We start from the raw sequence: 18,664 nt of genomic DNA, 5'->3' as shown, positions 1-18,664 counted from the left end.
ACCACGGCGGCCAACATCGCTGGATGGTCTGAAAACATGACGGCCTGGTGGGGGGGAGGGGAACGACGACATGTCATCATTGCCCATATCCCCTCCTCCCCCCAGCCAGGTGGCATGGACCGCATGGGTCCAACTGTTGGAGGCTGGCACCTGGCCAGGTGGACCAACTCATTTGCCCTCCCATCACCCACCCCGGCACGGACCCCAACCCCCAACCTCCACCCCGGCATTGGCCCCCCCCCAACCTCCACCCCGGCACGGACCCCCTCCCCAACCCCCAACCTCCACCCCGGCACGGACCCCCCCCCCAACCTCCACCCCGGCACGGACCCCCTCCCCAACCCCCAACCTCCACCCCGGCACGGACCCCCCCCCCAACCTCCACCCCGGCACGGACCCCCCCCCCCAACCTCCACCCCGGCACGGACCCCAACCCCCAACCTCCACCCCGGCACGGACCCCCCCCCCAACCTCCACCCCGGCACGGACCCCCTCCCCAACCTCCACCCCGGCACGGACCCCCTCCCCAACCTCCACCCCGGCACGGACCCCCTCCCCAACCTCCACCCCAGCACGGACCCCCCCCCAACCCCCAACCTCCACCCCGGCACGGACCCCCTCCCCAACCTCCACCCCGGCACGGACCCCCTCCCCAACCTCCACCCCGGCACGGACCCCCCCAACCCCCAACCTCCACCCCGGCACGGACCCCAACCCCCAACCTCCACCCCAGCACGGACCCCCCCACCCCCCAACCTCCACCCCGGCACGGACCCCCCCCCCCCAACCTCCACCCCGGCACGGACCCCCTCCCCAACCCCCAACCTCCACCCCGGCACGGACCCCCCCCCCAACCTCCACCCCGGCACGGACCCCCCCCCCCAACCTCCACCCCGGCACGGACCCCAACCCCCAACCTCCACCCCGGCACGGACACCCCCCCCAACCTCCACCCCGGCACGGACCCCCTCCCCAACCTCCACCCCGGCACGGACCCCCTCCCCAACCTCCACCCCGGCACGGACCCCCCCCAACCTCCACCCCGGCACGGACCCCCTCCCGGCACTCCCCCGGAGCCCAGCCTACTCTAACCACCCCCCCCCCCTCCGCCCCCCCCCCCCCCCCCCCCCCCGCCGCACACACACACACACAAGCCGAGACACACCTCTCCTCACGCAATCAGTCTGCGGCCACGCCATTTCCTGCCCAGAGCCAACCCCCCAGGCCGTCACTCACCTCCTCGCTGGTCGGCGTGAGCCTGGAGCACCGGGTCACGCCGATGAAAAGGAGGTTTGATTGACGTCGACGTGAACGGTCATCACGTCGACGGGACTTCGGCCCATCCGGAAGGGAGAATATCGGCAGGCCGAAAATCGGCTGCCTTGCGCAGACCCGTGACATTCTCCGCGGCAGCGGCGCCATTAACGCCCCGCCGACTTTTCTCCCTTCGGAGACTTCGGCGGGGGCGGGATTCACGGCGGCCAACGGCCATTCTCCGACCCGGCGGGGGGTCGGAGAATGACGCCCCATATGTTAGAAAACAGGAGGAATTGAAATGCTTACAGATAAATGGAGCCTCTTTTGTCCTTGTCTTTGTACAGATTTGGCAAACGTTATATCAGACATCGAGAGCCGTGGCGGTGTTCTGATTACAAGTCCTTTTGAAAAGAGTTCTCTAAACAAACATCAGTTTATCCAGTTAATGGAGACTTTTGTGGCAAGCACTAAGCCTGAAACTGTCGAAAACCTTATACGGTTCATTCAGATTGAATATAAAGAGACCAAAGAGGAAAAGATACAGCGATTAACTGAGGTAAATGATACAGGAATTCTACTTGTTTCTGTTTCAGTTAGCATAGGTGTGAAAGGTTGGAGGGCAGCTTGGAGGGCAGGTTGGTCAGTGGGTGGGGAGGGTTAGAGGGGAAGTTCGAGGGTTGGGGGTGGTTAAAGAGGAGGTTGGGGAGGAAGGTTGGAATGCGGGTTGGAGGGTTGTTGGGGGGAATTTAATTGTTTTGTAAACATAGTGACGTTGTTAATGAACGTTTACTGCGAGCAGGCATTGTGGGATTTCCAGGACAGAGGTGCACAATGGTTTCATAGTGAGCTAGTAATCTGTTTTACACTGCACATGCTTCTCAAGAGGCTTTTCCATTGACTTTCATCTTGTCCTTTTGTCTACTTTCGGATTAATCCGCTTTAACTTGGTGCTGTTGAGTTTTTTGAGGTATTGAATTGTTTTCAAATTGTGATCAAATTGTTTTGCACAGTAGATCTTGACAATATAACGTAGTGAGATGCAGCAATCAACAGAATCATCAGACTTGGTGATCAAGAAAACATAGATACAATTGTGCACCATTCAGTCTTTGACTTTTAAAAGTTGTGCTGCACTGATATACCTGAGGGTCCCAACACTTCTCACTGACAATGAAGACTTACGGGCGGCACACTTGGCACAGTGGTTAGCACTGCTGCCTCACAGCGCCGAGGTCCCATGTTCGATCCCGGCCCCGGATCACTGTACGTGTGGAGTTTGCACATTCTCCCCGTGTCCACGTGGGTCCCACCCCCACAACCCTAAAGATGTACAGAGTAGGTAGATTGGCCATGCCGAATTGGCCCTTAATTGGAAAACAAATAATTGGATACTCTAAGTTTTTTTAACAAGTGAACATAAGGGGCGAGATTCTCCGACCCCCCGCCGGGTCGGAGAATCGCCGGGGGCTGGCATGAATCCCGCCCCCGCCGGGTCGGAGAATCGCCGGGGGGGCTGGCATGAATCCCGCCCCCGCCGGTTGCCGAATTCTCCAGCACTGGAGATTCGGTGGGGGCGGGAATCGCGCCGCGCCGTTTGGCGCCCCCCCCCTCCCCCCGCAATTCTCCGGCCCGGATGGGCCGAAGTCCCGCTGCTAGAATGCCTGTCCCGCCGGCGTGGATTAAACTACCTCTCTTACCGGCGGGACAAGGTGGCACGGGCGGGCTCCGGGGTCCTGGGGGGGGCGCGGGGCGATCTGGCCCCCAGGGGGTGCCCCCACGGTGGCCTGGCCCGCGATTGGGGCCCACCGATCCGCGGGCGGGCCTGTGCCGTTGGGGCACTCTTTTCCTTCCGCCTTCGCCACGGTCTCCATCATGGCGGAGGCGGAAGAGACTCCCTCCACAGCGCATGCGCGGGGATGCCGTGAGCGGCTGCTCGGAGATGTCATTTCCCCGCCAGCTGGCGGGGCATCAAAGGCCTTTTCCGCCAGCTGGCGGGGCGGAAATCAGTCCGGCGCGGGCCTATCCCCTCAAGGTTAGGGCTCGGCCCCCCAAGATGCGGAGGATTCCGCACCTTTGGGGCGGCGCGATGACGGACTGATTAGCGCCCTTTTTGGCGCCGGTCGGCGGACATCGCGCCGATACTGGAGAATTTCGCCCAAGAACATAGTGGGCGGGATTCTCCGACCCCCCCGCCGGGTCGGAGAATCGCCAGGGGCCAGAGTGAATCCCGCCCCTGCCGGCTGCCAAATTCTCCGGCGCCGGGGTTTCGGCGGGGGCGGGAATCGTGCCGCGCCGATCGATGGCCGCTAGCAGCGCCCCCCCCCCCCAAACGATTCTCCGGCCCGCGTGGCCTCCCGTTTTAGGCCGGTCCCGTCAGCGTAAATTAGACCTGGTCCTTACCGGCGGGACCTGGCTCTGTGTGCGGCCTCCAGTGTCCTCCGGGGGGCGCGGGGGAATCTGGTCCCGGGGAGTGCCTCCATGTTGGCCTGGCCCGCGATCGGGGCCCACAGATCCGATGGCGGGCCTGTGCCATGGGGGCACTCTTTCCCTCTGCACCGGCTGCTGTGGACCTCCGCCATGGCCGTTGCGGAGACGAACCCCCCTGCGCATGCGCTGGAATGACGCCAGCTCCCATGCCTGCGCCAACACGCGCCAGCCGGCAGAGGCCCTTCGCCGCCTGTTGGCGGGGTGCCAAGCCCCTTCCGCACCGGTTAGCGCAGCGCCAACCCCGCTGGCACCAGCCTAGCCCCTGAAGGTGCGGAGGATTCCGCACCTTCTGGGCGGCCCGACGCCAGAGTGGTTCACGCCACTCCTCAGCGCTGGGACCGCCCGCCCCACCGAGTGAGGGAGAATCCCGTCCAAGAACTAGGAGCAGGAGTAGGCCATCTGGCCCTTCAAACCTTCTCTGCCATTCAATGAGATCATGGCTGATCTTTTGTGGACTCAGCCCCACTTTCCCGTCCAAACACCATAACCCTTAATCCCTTTATTCTTCAAAAAACTATCTTTATCTTGAAAGACTTATGTTGTTCAACTGTTCCACTTTCCTTCCCTGGAGTCAATTGGTCTTTCAAACCTGTGGGATTACTAATAAAATAGAAACCAATTTCCCCCTTGTATAAAATAATTATATTGAATAATATCATGCACACAAACAAGAGAAAGTCTTCTTCTACTTTTACAAAATTGGAAAGATCATGTGCATTTTATCTGGGTTGCAAGTATTGAATCATTTCCCTAAATATCAATTTACTGTCACCATGCCCATATGGTGCAATGTGCAGAACATATTAATGAGGGCTGAGGCAGTCACTGAAACAACGTTATCGTCTGCATAGTGTTAAAATTAACGAATAGGATATTTTCTTGTCAAATTAAAAGTATGTCATGATGCTGTTAAAGTGAAATCTGTACTTGTTTGTTTAATAGTCTGGGTGGGATTACCTATAGGGTGCACACAAACTAACACTGCATTATATTGTTGCTGCTTTTAGTGCTCATGACCCAAACTGCATGTACATATCAGATGATGTTTGTAAGCAGACACCAACATTGGAAATATCATGCATGATTGAGGGGGAGGGTTAAAGTGGGGGGTGGTGTAGCCATCTGGGATGGCCACTCACAACTAGGTAGAGAGAAACTCGCAAAGCCTAGCGGGTAAAATGGACAAGCCAAGACTCAGGCAGGCTCAGAGCTTGAAATGCATATTTGCAAACAAGAAGTCCAGGTGGTATTGAAATTCCAACCAATTAGCATTTTAATGGGGCTGATTAGCATTTGATGGCCCATCTTCAACAAAACAAAACTCAAGCGACTGGTACAGTCCCAGACATTTCGGCGCCACTCCCTGTTCAGGGACGCGTAAACAACGGGGTCGGTGACCGCTTGGGACACACCCAGCCATCCAGATCCCCGCCCGCCTATTGGTTAGGAATTGAACAGAGTTATCAGGGATCAACCCATTAGTGGGGCCCAAACTGAAGGACCGCCCAAAAGAGCGTGAAAACCCCCAAGTATAAGAAGAAGAGTTTGTCACATGTTCGTCCTCTCTTGGCTCTGGTACCCCGGTCATGGCCATCTCCAATTGCAGCAACACCAGAAGCAAGTTCAAGTTCAACGCTCGCTACCAGACACTCGCTACCAGACGGATGAGCCTAGCTGAGCAGCAGTTACTCCTTCGGACTCGATAGATCCAGAATTGAACAGTGGCCACTGTTCTCTGACCTAAGCCGGGTGCCCGAAGTTAAGTCCAGGTTGTCTTAGTCGATAGGTGTAGTTAACTAGTGGTGTTTATGTTGCATGACTAATTGTGTGTAAATAAAGTACCCTTGACCTTGAACTAACTAACTGGTGTTTGGCTCTTTGATTGATAGCCGATTGAACCTTGTGGTGGTATCATTTGATACCTGGCGACTATAAACATCAGAATATAGATAACATAGAAAGAAGGGCAAACTCACTGATTGCCATAATTGGAACAGAGCCACAGAAAGGACAGAGTAAAAGAGTAAAAGAAGAAAAGGCAACAGTGGGTTGGGGAGAGAGGAATGAGGGCCCTTTCTCTGGCCCTGGATGTAACATTTGTACTCAAAAACCTGAAATTGAATAACTCGAAATTAATTTAAATTTTGAAAAAAGGTTTGAAACTCATTCTGATAACTTATAAAAATCGAAAAACCTAAGAACATGAAGAATAGGAGCAGGAATAGGTCATACAGCCTCTTTACTCTCCTTCACTATTCAATAAGACCATGGCTGATCTTCCACTCTCCTGCCCAATCTCCTTATTCCCTTAATTCCCTCAGAGTTCAAAAATTTACCTTTCGCAACTTTGAATATATTCAATAACAGACCACCATAGGGTCTTTTATCCTCTGGGGCCCAGAATTCCAAAACCTCACAATCCTTTGAATTCAGAAATTTCTCCTCATCGCCATCCTAATTGCCCTCCCCCTATTCTAAGGTCCTCCATATCTGAAGCCAGAAGAAGCAGATTCCAAACCCTGTCAAGCCTCTCAGATTTTCATGTGTTCAATGAAATCACTGTTAATGTTAAGTTAACGATTATTAGGGTTAATTATATATAAGTGGAGGGCATTGATAGATTGAATACTTTGAGCACATGTAAAGAGAGACTTCTGGGGCGTTGTTTGTTGGTAAGGGAGGAGCCATTTAAAAATGTTACATTTTTCTCATCTTTCTGCCAAAATTAATATCCTCACATTTCTATCTGCTACCTTTCTGTCTACTCCTTGAACCCATCGATATCCACTTGTGGATCTATTTGCCCTCCTCACAGTTTATTTTCCCACCTCGCTTTGTATTGTCAGCAAATGTGCATGTATTACACTTAGTCCCTTAACTAAGCAGATAACGTGGATTGTATATAGATGAGGCTCCAGCACTGATCCTTGCCCCACTATGCCAACAGCCAACTTTCAAACAATCCTAAGATAGGAGCTGTTTTTGTAATGACAATGCAATTACCATCAGGTGAATCTACATGCTTCAGCTGAGTGAGTTCCTTTAGTCTTTTGGCTGGGATGTTAAACTATGTTTCATCCTGTAAATGGAAGTATGGTAGAAAGTAATTATGGCATTGTGGTAGTCGGTATTAGCGGTATTACGGGTACCCAGGTTGATGCTGTAAGACCATTGGTGTGGGAGGTACCTGAGACAGCAATATCATTGGGGAAGCCTGCCTGCTGGTTCCGCCCAGTAAGGCGGAGTATAAGAGCCTGTGTCTCCCTAGCAGCTGCATTCTATACCTGCGCTGCTGGGGGAAAACATCTAGTCCAATAAAGCCTTCAATTGTCATCCAATCTCGCTTCTGGAGTTATTGATCGAGCATCAATTTATTGGACTAGATTTTAAAGAATGGAGCTCCGAATCAAGCCGGAGTGTCTGCAACTCAGCCCCCACGCGGCAAACTCAGCGACAACCTTCAAACACTGGCTGGCGTGCTTCAATGGATACCTCAGGACGGCCACAACTACGCCCACGGAGGACCAGAAGATGCAAGTTCTTTACTCAAGGGTGAGCCCCGAGATCTACACCCTCATCGAGGGCACGGACGATTTCGAGGCCGCAATGACCCTGCTGAAAGGACACTATATTCGCCAGTAAAGCAGGTCTACGCCCGACATCTGCTAGCGGCGAGGCGACAAATCCCCGGGGAATCGCTGGAGGAATTCTACCATGCGCTCCTGGTGTTAGGTAGGAACTGTGACTGCCCGCAAGTTTCAGCCAGCAACCACACAGAATTTTTGATCCGGGACACATTTGTTGCAGGTATGCTGTCCTACCAAATCTGCCAGCGGCTGCTAGAAAAAGAGACACTAGGCCTCAAGGAGGCACGGGCCCTTGCTAGCTGGATGTGGCCTCCCGAAACGCCCGCGCTTATGTACCCGACCACGCGGCGGCCCCTTGGGCAGAGTGGAACCTCCCCGCGGCCGACTCCGATGCATCCCCCCACAAGCTTGTGCTGCGCGACTAACAGGCAACCCCGGGGGACCCCGCTGCTATTTTTGCGGGCAAGCCAAGCACCCCCGGCAGCATTTTGTGGCTGTATGCCAGGCCCGGGCGGTCACCGCGGTCTCCGGGGGCGAACCGGGACCGCCACCCCAATTCTCTCCACGAGCCACGTGCGGCCAGCAAGTGCCGCCATCTTCCTGTCCAGAGTCACGTGCGGGCTCCGGGCGCCGCCATCTTGCACACCCCCAGCCATGTGCGACCAGTGGGCGCCGCCATCTTGGCTGGAGTCTCAGGACCCCGATTCAGATGACCACACACCGTCCGAGGAAAACCTCCAACTTTTGCCACGACTTGCCTCGGTGACCCTGGACCAGTCTCGGCCCCGAACGCTCTCGACTGCGACGACGACCGTGCTCATCAATGGGCACAAAACATCCTGCTTGATCGACTCTGGGAGCACAGAGAGCTTCATACACCCCAACACAGTAAGGTGCTGTTCTCTTCCCATCCACCCGGTTAATCAAAAAATCTCCCTGGCCTCCGGGTCTCACTCTGTACAGATCAAAGTGTTCTGCGTAGCGAACCTCACAGTCCAGGGAAGGAAATTTGAAAATTTCCGCCTCTACGTCCTCCCTCACCTCTGCGCTACCACGTTCCTAGGGTTAGATTTCCAATGTAACCTCCAGAGTTTAACTTTTAAATTCGGCGGCCCTATATCCCCCCTCACTGTCTGCAGCCTCGCGACCCTCAAGGTCGATCCGCCTTCCCTTTTTGCGAACCTCACCCCGGATTGCAAACCCGTCGCCACCAGGAGCAGACGGTACAGTGCCCAGGACCGGACCTTCATTAGGTCAGAAGTTCAGCGGTTACTGAAGGAAGGTATTATTGAGGCTAGCAACAGTCCCTGGAGAGCTCAAGGAGTGGTTGTAAAGACCGGGGAGAAGCATAGGGTGGTCATTGATTATAGTCAGTCCATCAACAGGTATACGCAGCTCGACGTGTACCCTCTCCCCTGCATATCTGATCTGGTCAATCAGATTGCACAATACAAGGTCTTTTCCACGGTGGATCTAAAATCCGCTTACCACCAGCTCCCCATCCGCCCTAGCGACCGCAAATACACTGCATTCGAAGCAGATGGGCGTCTCTACCACTTCCTAAGAGTTCCCTTCGGTGTCACAAATGAGGCTCAGTCTTCCAACGGGAGATGGACCGAATGGTTGACCGGTACGGCTTGCGGGCCATGTTCCCGTACCTCAATAACGTCACCATCTGCGGCCACGACCAGCATGACCACGACACCAACCTCCTAAAATTCCTCCATACCGCAAAAATCCTTAATCTAACCTACAACAAGGACAAATGCGTGTTCAGCACCGACCATCTAGCCATCCTCGGCTTCGTATTGCATGATGGAGTTATAGGCCCAGATCCCGAATGCATGCGCCCCCTCATGGAGTTTCCCCTCCCCCACTGCTCCAAGGCCCTGAAAGACTACCTGGGATTTTTTTTCATATTATGCCCAGTGGGTCCCCAACTATGCGGACAAGGCCCACCCACTAATTCAATCCACGGTTTTTCCCCTGTCGCCAGAGGCCTGCCAGGCCTTCAGCTGCATCAAAGCGGACATTGCAAAGGCCACGATGCACACAATTGATGGATGAATCCCTTCCCTTCCAAGTCGAGAGCGACGCGTCCGACGTAGCTCTGGCGGCCACCCTCAACCAAGCATGCAGACCCGTGGCCTTCTTCTCACACACCCTCCATCCGCCATTCCTCAGTTGAAAAGGAGGCCCAGGCCATAGGAGAAGATGTGCGGCACTGGAGGCATTACCTGGCCGGCAGGAGATTCACTCTCCTCACTGACCAACGGTCGGTTGCTTTCATGTTCGATAATGCACAGCGGGGCAAGATAAAGAATGATAAGATCTTATGGTGGAGGATAGAGCTCTCCACCTACAACTATGAGATCTTGTATCGTCCCGGGAAGCTTAACAAGCCTCCTGATGCCCTATCCCACGGCACATGTGCCAACGCATGGACCGACTCCAGGCCCTTCACGAGGACCTTTGCCACCCGGGGGTCACTCGATTCTTCCATTTCATTAAGACCCGCAACCAGCCCCACTCCATCGAGGAGGCCAGGACTGCCACCAGGAGCTGCCAAATCTGCGCGGAATGCAAGCTGCACGTCTACAGGCCAGAGAAGGTGCACCTGATAAAGGCTTCCCGTCGCTTTGAACGCCTCAGTATGGACTTCAAAGGGCCCCTCCCCTTTTGGAATGTAAATAAATACTGTAAATAGTCACGACATGTAACGAGGCAAAACACTGTACTAATGTATACCGGGTACCACCATAACCTCAACCCCTACCTCTGTATAACGCGAGACCACCACCCCCGCCGGACTCTTTTTTTAACAGGGGGTGAATGTGGTAGTCAGTATTAGGGGTATTACAGTACCCAGGTTGATGCTGTAAGACCATTGGTGTGGGAGGTACCTGAGACAGCAATATCATTGGTGAAGCCTGCCTGCTGCTTCCACTCATTAAGGCGGAGTATAAGAGCCTGTGTCTCCCTAGCAGCTGCATTCTGTACCTGCGCTGCTGGGGGGAAACATCTAGTCCAATAAAGCCTTCAATTGTCATCCAATCTCGCTTCTGGAATTATTGATCAAGCATCAGGCATTTACACAATTAAAGCACAATTCTTTTAGGCTGTGTATAGAGCTGTAGTCATGGTGGTTGTTAATTTCTTAATATCTTTAGATGTTCTGCAGACCATGGGCAGGATTCTGCCTTGACCGATGCCAAAATCGTGATCGGCGATCTGGCGGAGAATGGATTCCAACGCCAGAATCAGGACCGGCGGGAGTTTGATTCTCCGCCCTCTCTATATCACCGTCATTGTGACGCGCGCCACGCCCAGTCGCAAGGCTGTTAGTGCCACATCGGCCGGCCCACCCGTGATGCTCCACCCCCCCCCCCCCCCAAGGGCAGAGTTCCCGATGGCACGGGACATGTGTGGTCTCAGCCGGTGTGCCGGCTGAAGACTGTGTCCAGCGCCACCACACTCAGCTGGGCTCTGTGCCGCTGGCCGGGGGTACCTCCTCGGGCTAGGGGGACTGGAGATGGGTGGCCAGGCGCTGGCCAGGGGGTGGGCTGTGGGTTCGCGGTTGGCGGGTTAGGTTTCGTGCATGGCCGGCACCATGTTGTATGGCACGACCGGTGCAGATCGTCAGCTGTGCGCGGGTGCGGACTGGGACCCAGACATTTTCACCGCGATCCTCGGGTGTTTCACTTGCCGCCGGTGCTAACCCTTCACCGGTACCAGAATCGGTGAAGGGTTAGCACCAATTTGCTGGTGACGAAACGCCACTGGTCCCACGCTGGCGTCGGCATTTAGTCGCAGAATCGGAGAATCCTGCCTCATATACCACGATGAAATTATTTCAGTACCATAGGGTGCAATTCAGTGGGCTTGAGTTAAAGACCGCTGAATGGTGCGTTTAGTGGGGTATTTCTCGACGCTGCACTTTGTCATTTCTTTTGACCTCGTGAGATTCTCTCCGCCGAAGCCGCACTTAGAGGGTTTTCCTGCTGATGAACTTAAGGCTCCGTGCAGATTGGGATGCCATTTGAGAAGGTTGTCCCGATCTCCCTCCCCATTTTCAGCCCCCACCTTTTTGGCCCCCCATTACCCTCCACCCTAGGGAGACTCCCAAGAACCCCCCCACCCCACTCTACCTGGCAAGGCCCTCCCCGGCCCGATCCCTGTCAGTGCCAACCTGGCACCCTGGCACTACCAGCAAGACACCCTGGCAGTGCCCCTGCCAGCCTGGCAGTGCCACCTGGGCACCCTGGAGTGGGACTGCCAGGGTGCTGGGCTGGCAGAACCATGGTGTCCCAGTGGCAGAGAGAGTGCCAGGGCGCCGACCTGCCCTGTCCCTGATTGTGTCCACTGGATTGGGAGATCCCCCAAGCTGCCGTTAAGGCTGGTCCACGGTTATGGGGACCAGTACTAAATGGCACCCTAGCGAGGTCTCCCAGGCACAACGATTGAGTCCCAGGCACTGGGTGAATCCGGTGAACGGATATTTAAATAAGCCAAATGGCTTCATGAGATTCAACGGCTTCGCCCTGACACCAAATCAGGCAGGAAGAGGCTGTTGAATCGCACCCATCGTATCTTTCATTACCATGGGACAGATCATTTATGGCTCCAACACGAAAGAAAATCTAAATAAAACCGTTTCTTCTCAGCTATCATCAGAACCTGTAAATTAAGTTGCATGTCACAGCCTTCTAAAACAATATTAGCTGCCGCTCTGTGTAAACTGCAACGTTCTGATTGGTGCCTGCACCGAAATATGACCAGGTAGTCTATATACATCAGAGAATGGTTTAGGTAACTGATTAGTTATTGAAACACAATTCTAAGTTGCTGAGTTAGATCTGGATGGGCAACACTAGTTCTCGGAGGTTTCAGCACATCACCTTCACCTGGTCTCGTTATGAGTCACCCACCACATCCATCCTCACAGCGCATTGCTTTCCCACATCGATTGGGAAATGAACAGATGATTTGTTTGGGACCTCGGCACCGTGAGGCAGCAGTGCTAACCACTGCTCCACCGTGCTGTCCTTGGTTACCATGATGGTTTGTTTTTTCTTTTCTCACCTTGGGCGTCATTCTCCGACCCCCCAGCGGGTCGGAGAATGGCCGTTGGCCGCCGTGAATCCCGCCCCCGCCGGTTGCCGAAGTCTCCGGCACCGGACATTCGGCGGGGCGGGAATTGGGCCGCGCCGGTGGGCGGGCCCCCCCGCTGGATTCTCCGGCCCGGATGGGCCGAAGTCCCGTCGATAAATTGCCTGTCCCGCCGGCGTGAATTAAACCACCTTTTGAACGGCGGGACAAGGCGGCGTGGGCGGGCTCCGGAGTCCTGGGGGGGGGCGCGGGGCGATCTGACCCCGGGGGGTGCCCCCACGGTGGCCTGGCCCGCGATCGGGGCCCACCGATCCACGAGCGGGCCTGTGCCGTGGGGCACTCTTTCCCTTCCGCCTCCGCCACGGTCTCCACCATGGCAGAGGCAGAAGAGACTCCCTCCACTGCGCATGCGTCGCCCCGAGATGTCATTTCCGCGCCAGCTGGCGGGGCAACAAAGGCCGTTTCCGCCAGCTGGCGGGGCGGAAATTCGTCCGGCGTCGGCCTAGCCCCTCAATGTTGGGGCTCGGCCCCCAAAGATGTGGAGCATTCCGCACCTTTGGGGCGGCGCGATGCCCGTCTGATTGGCACCGTTTTGGGCGCCAGTCGGCAGACATCGCGCCGTTTCGGGAGAATTTCGCCCCGCTTCTCACGGGCGAAATTCTCCCCAAACGGCGTGATGTCCGCCGACTGGCGCCCAAGACGGCGCCAATTAGACGAGCATCACGCTGCCCCAAAGGTGCGGAATGCTCCGCATCTTTGGGGGCCGAGCCCCAACATTGATGGGCTAGGCCGGCGCCGGAGGGATTTACGCCCCGCCAGCTGGCGGAAACGGCCTTTGTTGCCCCGCCAGCTGGCGCGGAAATGACATGTCGGGGCGGCGCATGCGCGGGAGCGTCAGTGGCCAGACAGTTTCCCGCGCATGCGCAGTGGGGAGAGTCTCTTCCGCCTCCGCCATGGTGGAGACCGTTGCGGAGGCGGGAGGGAAAGAGTGCCCCCACGGCACAGGCCCGCCCGCGGATCGGTGGGCCCCGATCGCGGGCCAGGCCACCGTGGGGGCACCCCCCGGGATCAGATCACCCCGCGCCCCCCCCAGGACCCCGGAGCCCGCCCACGCCGCCTTGTCCCGCCGGTAAATAGGTACTCTAATTTACTCCGGCGGGACAGGCAATTTATCGGCGGGACTTCGGCCCATCCGGACCGGAGAATCGAGCGGGGGGGGCCCGCCAACCGGCGTGGCCCGATTCCCGCCCCCGCCCAATCTCCGGTGCCGGAGACTTCGGCAACCGGCGGGGGCGGGATTCACGGCGGCCAACGGCCATTCTCCGACCTGCTGGGGGGTCGGAGAATGATGCCCCACATTTCCAATGTTTTTATCAAGAGTAAATAAAACGGGTAAAGGGAAAAATATAAAGATGCAAATTCCTTACTATCCCATGATATTCCTTCTTGCTTATCTTCAGGTTTGCCTGAAGATTAATCTTCAATTCCTGGAGACTTCAGGACAGTGAAATGATCATGCTTACTTCATCTTGATGCTCATTGGTGGTAGAAAACTTTGCAAGCCATGACATTACTAAAGGATGTGCAGCTGTGCTGTGGTTATATAACAGATTGCATTGATCCAGAAGAAAGCCTTCAGAATGCTAAAGCTGCATAACGACAGCCAGTGGAGCATAGTGTGGTCCATTAAAATCAATGTTAACAGTACCAGAGGCTGCTGGAAAGGCTTCATTTTTAGAAACATGGTAGTGTGTCCACATTTGAATTTTTATAAATTATTTTGAAGACTTTAGGTGTGCTCTGTTACAACTCATTTTTTTAAAAACCTGCTGAGTTACATGTAGCCCACCCATCCCTCCATCCTCCAGTCACTTTATCTCCAATGTTCAGTTGTATCGGCTGTAAGCGTGGGCTTGGATTTAAATTAATTATTTTTGCAAAATGTGATGATTATTATGGAAGAAGAAATATATTTTTTTAATTTTCAGACGACCCAATTCATTTTTTCCAATTAATGGGCAATTTAGCGTAGCCAGTCCACCTACCCTGCACACCTTTGGGTTGTGGGGGCGAAACCCACGCAAACACAGGGAGAATATGCAAACTCCACACGGACAGTGACCCAGAGCTGGGAGCGAACCTGGGGCCTCAGCGGCGTGAGGCAGCTGTGCTAACCACTGTGCCACCGTGCTGCCCTGGAGAAGAAATATTTGACCCGGTTACGGATCTGCACATTTTTGAGCAATGCTTTTCCTGGCCTATGTCAGAGCCGGCAGCATGCGGTGTCCATAGATTTGGCTTTCCTAGGAGGTGCATCGCTGCATAACGCTTACATTTTCTATATTTGATCTTCAAGCATGTCCCAAAACAGCTCAACAGATTAAGAAAAAATGAAAAGCCATAATATTGCTGAATTTTAACAATACTACGTTTGTTGTGTTTCATTTATCACTTTCTAGCCAAGTGTAAATTAATGATGAGAAACATAAGGCGGAATTCTCCGTTCCTGAGGCGAAGTGCTGGCGTCAACGGAGAATCCGCCGGTGATTCACAAGGGAAATGTCGGCGCGAACCCCTCACCGATTCTGATACCGGTGAGGGGCTATCACCGGCCACGCTTGGAACACCCGTGAATCATGTGGAAATGGCCGGAGAATCACTAGTTCCCGGGCCGCATATGCAGAGGTCTGACGAGCTGCAACAGCCGCGCGCCCCCAAACCCGCCTACCCAGACCCCACAGCCCACCCCCTGGCCACCCCCCACTCCCCCAGCCCTAGCAGCAGCTCCCCGGCCAGCGGCATGGATCCCAGACAAGTGTGGCCACACTGGACACTGTCCGCATCCAGCACACCAGGTTCCTGACCGCTGGGACCACGCGCGGCCCGCGCCGTCAGGAACTTGGGCCATCAGGGGCGGAGCATCGCAGGTGGGCCGGCTGATGACGTGCCAACGAGCTTGCGACTGTGCGCGGCGAACATACCGATGACGCCGCACCTCCGTGGGCTAGGCCGGTGCTGGAGGGGTTGGCGCCGCGCCAACCGGCGCCGAAGGGCGTCCGCCAGCCGGCGAAATTTGGCACATGTGCAGGAGCGCCAACGTGTTTTCGCGCATGCACAGGGTGTTTCTTCGCCGTGCTGTCCATCGTTGAGCTTTACACAGGCCGGTGCGGAGGGAAAGAGTGCCCCCATGGCACAGGCCCGTCCGCAGATTGGTGGGCTCTGATCTCGGGCCAGCCCCCCCCCCCACCCCCCCCCCCTCACCCCCCCCTCCCCCCACCCCCGCGCCGGGACCGTATCCCCCAACGCTACCCCGCGGTCTCCGCAGGCCGCCCTCAGAGCCAGGGCCCGCCAGTACGGACCTGGTCTAATCCACGCCAGCGGGATTGACCGAAAATGGGTGGCCGCTCGGCCCATCGAGGACCGGAGAATCGCTGGGGGGGGGGCCACTGCCAACGGCCTCCGATTGGCGCAGCGCGATCCCCACCCCCGCCCAAAAACCGGCGGCAGAGAATTCAGCAGCTGCCGTCGGAGCAGCGGGCGGGATTCACGCCGACCCCCGGTGATTCTCCGACCCGGAGAATGTAAGACGTAAGAAATAAAATTTGCAACAAACATGGGCACAAAATGGAACAAGTGAATGACATCACAACTGGCTGGATACAATCACTGGGCAAAACTGAATATTCCCGCGACCCTACCAGAAACCAAGAAAAGGACAGGATAAAGTCCTTAAAACATGACATGGCAGGACGCTGCGTACCCTCCCATGCCACACTACACCCAGCCAGATTGGACGCACAACAACATACAACCACCTTGGCTCCAGCAGCACCACAGGCATCAGCCACCCAACCCAGCCATCACTCTCGGGTATCAAACCCAAGTGTACCCATGCAAAAGCCAAGAATGGATACATTAAACCCAGCACTACAAAAAAAACCCAAAGAAAGCCTGTGAATACCCTAGCTGTAAGGGAAAGTTATAAACGCATTCAAAACGCAATTGAACCTCCATCCAAGCTCAGGACAGAACTGAAGTCAATCATATAGTCAACAAATAATGAAGAGAGGACAACTTGCAACAAGTCCGAGTCAGACTCAGACCAAGGATCTCCCACTGAAGAAGAAAAAGAGAGAAACAAAGAGAGCTACCAGAGGAGACTGAGGGGGGAACGTGATTAAGATGTATAAAATTATGAGGACATGGATAGAATAGACAGGAACAAACTTTTCCCCTTGGTGGAAGGGTCAACCAACAGGAAACATAGATTTAAGGTCAGGGACAGGAGCTTTAGAGGGGATGTGAATGGTTAGATGTGAGTGGTCAGGTGGCTGTTTTTGACCGGTGCAAAAGCAAAGATATGGGCTGATATAACCCACACCCCTTAGGACATTCATCCTTCTTCAGGATTAAGGAAACGGTGGCGCAGTGGTTAGCACTGCTGCCTGATGGTGCCGAGGACATGGGTCGATCCCAGTCCTGGGTCACTGTCCGTGTGCAGTTTGCACATTCTCCCTGTGCCTGCATGGGTCTCACCTCCACAACCCAAAGATGTGCAGGGTAGGTGGATTGGCCGCTGTAGCCACCTAAAATGGCTGATTCCCGATTAATTTGGCCAAAACCCGACATAAAATGGCTAACCGAAAAGGCTGATGGGAAAAGCAGCCAACAGGGCACAAATGGACAGCTGCAGTCAGAATAGTGTATTCGGCTCTGGGGAAGTCGGCCCAGATCGATACCTGCGACCATTAGCAGCACATCAACCCAGACATCTGCAGTTTAATCGGCTATTCCCGGGAACAATTACAACGTATTAGCAATTGAATGCCGGGCCAGACCTGTCGGCGCCAGCAGTGGCCGAGACAAAGACAGGTGAACGACCACCCCCCAATCGAGCAATCGCCCCATTATTGGAGCATATCGAACCCAGTGATTGGGAACAAGTCCAATCACTTGGGACTCAGGGTCAAGGTCCGCCCCGAGAGGCGGGAGGCCCCTGGGACCTATAAAGTGAGGGGCCAAGTTCAGATCGACCCTTCTCTCCCTTCTTCTCCTGCTCGCAACCTTCGCAAGAACCATCGATCAGAAACCGTAAGTTTGACTCCAGCGATCGCTACCCGATAGAGACTCCTAGCCATCGACCTGTATCAGCCTTTGAATCCCGCAGGCCAGACCCAATTCGATAAGCCATTCGTTTCCCTGACCTGGTGGGCCATTCCCAAAAGTTAAGTATTGGCCAGTAGTGGTAGGTAGTGATATAGAAAGTAGGATTATTGTGTAAGTATTTATTGCTGTATATAATAAATGACCGTTGATTTTAATCTTACTAAGCGGTGTGCTGTCTTATTAATCATAACTCGAGCTTGAACCGCGTGGCGGTATCAGAAAGATACCTGGCGACTCATGAGCAAAGGTGACATAATCAGAGCTAATAAAACTAAGGCTAATAAGAGCAACACCGCTCAAGATTGTCCCATAATTAGAAAAGTAAAAAAATATGTATTAGTTTTTTAAAAAAACATGTCCAGCAGATGAGGACCCGGTTCCGTCGCAAACCTTTTATAAAATTCCACTGGGAATCTGTCTAGGCCCAGTGCCTTCCTTGACTGCATGGAGCAAATGCACTTCATAATTTTCACCAGCTTGAGCGGAGCCTCCAGCCCCTGCACACTTTGCCTCTCCACCACTGGGAAGTCTAATCCATCCAAGAATTGTGCCATAGCCTAACCTTCCTCCGAAGGTTCTGATCTGTAAAATACCCCAGTAAAAGGTCTCAAATACCTTGTTAACCTTTTCTGGATCAGAGTCCACTTCTCCCCTCAGGTCCTTAAACTGTACTATCTCCCGAGTGGCCACCTGCCATCTCAGCTGGTGAGCCAATAACTGACTGGCCTTCTCCCCATGCTCGTAAAATGTCCCCTCTTACATGACAAGGTTGGCAAACTGCTTTTCCATTGATACCAACTCGAACTCCATGCGAAGCGTCTTCCTCTCCGCCAACAACACCTTGTTAAAGGCCCCAAAACTGGACATCAATTTTTTTTCTGTTGAATTGTGCCCAGAATGTTTTTCTGCAGTGGGAAATTAAAGGCGTTGATAAGACTGGCTACTCCAAGATGGTGCCGCCATTTTTAAAGGCTGACCAGATCTCAAAGTTAAGTTGAGGGTCTCCAACAACGTCACCCACAGACATCATGCTCCGTGCAAACATGGGAAAAAAAACA

General features: G+C 54.5%; 1 protein-coding gene across 1 annotated transcript in view; it reads left to right on the top strand.

Annotated features, from left to right (window-relative positions):
- LOC140387119 (EF-hand calcium-binding domain-containing protein 5-like) overlaps positions 1–18,664 on the top strand; it is a 254,349-nt gene that overhangs the window by 146,371 nt on the left and 89,314 nt on the right. The window contains exon 10 of the mRNA XM_072470130.1: positions 1,602–1,813. Within this exon, the coding sequence (XP_072326231.1) occupies positions 1,602–1,813 (212 nt within the window). The remainder of the gene's footprint in view (positions 1–1,601; positions 1,814–18,664) is intronic.

The sequence above is a fragment of the Scyliorhinus torazame genome, chromosome 12, assembly GCF_047496885.1.
Source record: "Scyliorhinus torazame isolate Kashiwa2021f chromosome 12, sScyTor2.1, whole genome shotgun sequence".
NCBI lineage: Eukaryota > Metazoa > Chordata > Chondrichthyes > Carcharhiniformes > Scyliorhinidae > Scyliorhinus > Scyliorhinus torazame.
Note: the sequence above shows the minus strand (reverse complement) of the source record. Positions and strands in the feature narration are given on the sequence as shown.